Source organism: Drosophila erecta, unplaced genomic scaffold (genome assembly GCF_003286155.1).
Source record: "Drosophila erecta strain 14021-0224.00,06,07 unplaced genomic scaffold, DereRS2 tig00000246-arrow-arrow-pilon, whole genome shotgun sequence".
In the NCBI taxonomy this organism is placed as follows: domain Eukaryota; kingdom Metazoa; phylum Arthropoda; class Insecta; order Diptera; family Drosophilidae; genus Drosophila; species Drosophila erecta.
Window position 1 is genome coordinate 1,368,476 of NW_020825214.1, and position 3,193 is coordinate 1,371,668.

General features: G+C 37.6%; 1 protein-coding gene across 8 annotated transcripts; it reads left to right on the forward strand.

Moving 5' to 3' along the window:
• The first annotated feature begins 474 nt into the window (after positions 1–474).
• Positions 475–2,784, forward strand: LOC6548517 (probable cytosolic Fe-S cluster assembly factor GG21400). Of its 8 annotated transcripts, none has more exons than XM_026982890.1 (5): positions 475–539; positions 770–803; positions 1,010–1,102; positions 1,156–1,813; positions 1,870–2,741. In XM_026982890.1, the coding sequence occupies exons 3-5, from the start codon at positions 1,010–1,012 to the stop codon at positions 2,487–2,489; spliced, it is 1,371 nt and encodes a 456-aa protein (XP_026838691.1). In that variant the 5' UTR covers positions 475–539; positions 770–803; the 3' UTR covers positions 2,490–2,741. The 8 variants fall into 8 exon arrangements, with proteins under 8 accessions (XP_026838691.1, XP_026838689.1, XP_026838687.1 ...); XM_026982888.1 differs by having other exon boundaries at positions 476–539; positions 956–1,102; XM_026982886.1 differs by having other exon boundaries at positions 477–539; positions 770–955.
• Positions 2,785–3,193: the final 409 nt, after the last annotated feature.

Consider the following 3,193-nt stretch of genomic DNA (forward strand, 5'->3'; position numbering starts at 1 on the left):
ATACTTTTCAACGAATCTAGTATAACCTTATACTCAACGAGTAACGGGTATAAAAAGATCTTGTAAATTATTTCTTATTTAGAATTAAGAGTATTGTACTTTTTAAAAAAACCATATAAGGATATATATATGTGCCGTAAATAATTAAATAAATAATACAAATAAAATTAAAATTAATAGTCCTCAAATAATTTCTACAGCTAGTTCCAGGTCTCAAATGCTATGTTTAATTTCTTTGTGTCACCCTACGCTCTAACACTCACATCTATGGCATATTTATTTGTATCTTACTTTATTATTTGTATTGCCAGTAATAATAGGAAAGCGAAAAATATTGAAATATGTAAATGAAATATAAATTTAAATTATGAGGGTTTCACCATTATTTTGCCGTTTTCTATCGATAGTCATCAAATTTTTAGCGAAGTAACGGCCATCCGATATTCAAGGTAATCGTCCATCGTATTTTCAGTTTGTTTGGTTAAGTGCGTCAAGCTAGCGTCGATGAGTTACACTTATCTTTCTTAAGCCTTATAAACGTAAGCGGTACATAGATAGTTAGATCTTTCTTTTCTGAATTTATTTGAATTTTAATTTTTGGGAATTCACCTCCAAATAACGGAAAAATTAATAAATAAAAAACATGGTTATGTTCCATTTTGCACCGTTCCCTACGCCGCTAACTCATCGACGCTAGTTTGACGCATATTATTTAGATATATAACAAAATTCTTATATATTCTAATGTTCCTTACCGCTCGTTCTACAGTTACCGCTATGTATAGACGTTACCTTGATACTGAGTCAGTATTTGCATAAGTTCAGAGAGTGTTTTGCTGGCTTGATGTGAATTTATAAAATAAAAAGTTTAATACAACTTTTTACCTGCACCATGTCAGGGTTGAGCAGAGCTTTACAGCTTACAGATATAGATGATTTTATTACGCCCTCACAGGTTCGAAACAACGATACACCGAAATGAATTGAATTCCATTTTAATTGTATTCAGATGTGCATTAAACCCGTGAAAATAGATAAGGCAAAGTCAAAGACTGGGGCAAAGATCATGATTAAAGATGATAGCTGCTTTGAGGAATCAGAGGTAAGAATCTCTCGGGAGTCTTTTTTTTATAGAACGAAATTGTTTCATTACAGAGTGGAAAAAAAAAACTTAATAAAGTTGAAATTACTCTGCAAGACTGTCTTGCATGCTCTGGTTGCATCACATCAGCCGAAGGAGTCCTGATCACGCAGCAGAGCCAAGAAGAGTTGCTTAGGGTCCTTCAAGAGAATTTAACGAAAAAAGCCACTGAAGACTGGGGTAATGTGCGTACGATCGTGTTCACCATTGCCACCCAGCCTCTACTAAGCTTAGCCCATCGCTATCAAATAGGTGTGGAGGATTCTGCCCGTCATCTTGCTGGCTATTTTCGCAGTTTGGGTGCCGACTATGTTTTGTCTACTAAAGTGGCGGACGATATCGCGTTGCTCGAATGTCGTCAAGAATTTGTAGAAAGATACCGCGAAAATGAGAACTTGACCATGCTTAGCTCCTCTTGCCCGGGATGGGTTTGTTACGCAGAGAAAACACACGGAAACTTCATATTGCCTTACATTTCGACGACCCGATCGCCACAGCAAATAATGGGAGTGCTAGTGAAGCATGTCTTTGCCGAAAAGCTGAATGTTCCTGCGTCGCAAATCTACCATGTGACCGTGATGCCTTGCTACGACAAGAAGCTTGAGGCTTCTCGAGAAGATTTTTTCAGCACGGCGAATAACTCACGTGACGTAGACTGTGTAATTACTTCAGGTTGTGAGAGCCAAAAATACTATTCGACATAATATGAATGTAATATATTTTTGCAGTTGAAGTGGAACAGTTGCTAAGTGAGTCCCAGCGGACGCTGGCGCAGTACGATCCCGTTGATTTGGACTGGCCATGGTCTAATGTCCCTCCAGACTTCATGGTATGGGCCCACGAGAAGACGCTGTCTGGCGGTTACGCAGAACACATATTTAAGTTCGCCGCAAAAGAGCTTTTTAACGAAGTCCCAAGAAGTGAATTGGAATTCAAACAGCTCAAAAATCGCGACTTTAGAGAAATTATACTTAAAAAAAATGGCAATACTGTCCTAAAATTTGCTATTGCCAACGGTTTCCGGAACATACAAAACCTGGTACACAAACTGAAGCGTGGAAAGGTATCAAACTACCACTTCGTTGAAGTAATGGCATGTCCCTCAGGTTGCATAAACGGTGGAGCACAAATACGGCCCACTACAGGACAACACGTTCGTGAGCTTACTCGGAAACTGGAGGAATTATACCACAACCTTCCACAGTCGGATCCCGAAAACTCCTTAACAAAACTTATTTACACCGACTTTTTAGACGGCTTTCAAACTGAAAAATCATATGAGCTGCTGCACACCCGTTATCATGATGTAGTATCTGAGCTCAGTAAATCGCTTAATATTAATTGGTGAACGTATTGTGCGTATTGTGCTGTTCAGGATATTGCCAGGAGCAAAAACTGTTTCGCTCACGCTTTTAAATTATCTTTTAATATTTAAAATAAACAAAATCAAATAAAAATTCATTTTAACGAGGTGATATAGTGACAATGTCCCCTTCAACTTTAAAAATGTATGATATCTTATAATTTCTTATACATTTAAGAAACTATTTTCGGGTAAGGTAACATTTTTACTCTCTAAATAAAGATTTGTTAAGCTTAAGCTGCTTAATAAAAAATAGTGGGTGCATGGACTCTAAAATTAAGATAATTGACAAACAATCTATGGGCAGTACTGATTGATGTGTCTTGTGTGCCGCATACTTACGTATTTTCTTTTCCAGAAATTGTTCTTTCATAATTATACCCATACCTCGCATAGTGAATAGTGGAGGTCCTAAAGTGTCGTCAAGGAGAATAATTTTTTGAAATTGTCTCTTCTAAATTTCTACCCTTACCTTAAATAAAACGCCTCGGCGAAAGCGCTATCATCGCAGGGGGTTGCGATAGGGTAACTTGATTAAAGAGTAGTCGTTCTGACGATGGGGGATTGAAGAACCATTGGATGTGTGGGCTTGTGAAACCTCTAGAAAACGCGAATTAGATAGTATTTATAATTACGATAGTATTGGGTGTAGCGGTTCGTTACATGAGAAACGCTCGCATAGAGAAAGC

What these genes read in the sequence shown, in the direction of transcription:
- LOC6548517 (XM_026982886.1), top strand. Translation starts at nt 893, where the DNA reads ATGTCAGGGTTGAGCAGAGCTTTACAGCTTACAGATATAGATGATTTT. An exon ending in ATTTTATTACGCCCTCACAG is followed by an intron (nt 956 to 1,009) that starts GTTCGAAACAAC and finishes AATTGTATTCAG; the next exon opens with ATGTGCATTAAACCCGTGAA. An exon ending in GCTGCTTTGAGGAATCAGAG is followed by an intron (nt 1,103 to 1,155) that starts GTAAGAATCTCT and finishes GTTTCATTACAG; the next exon opens with AGTGGAAAAAAAAAACTTAA.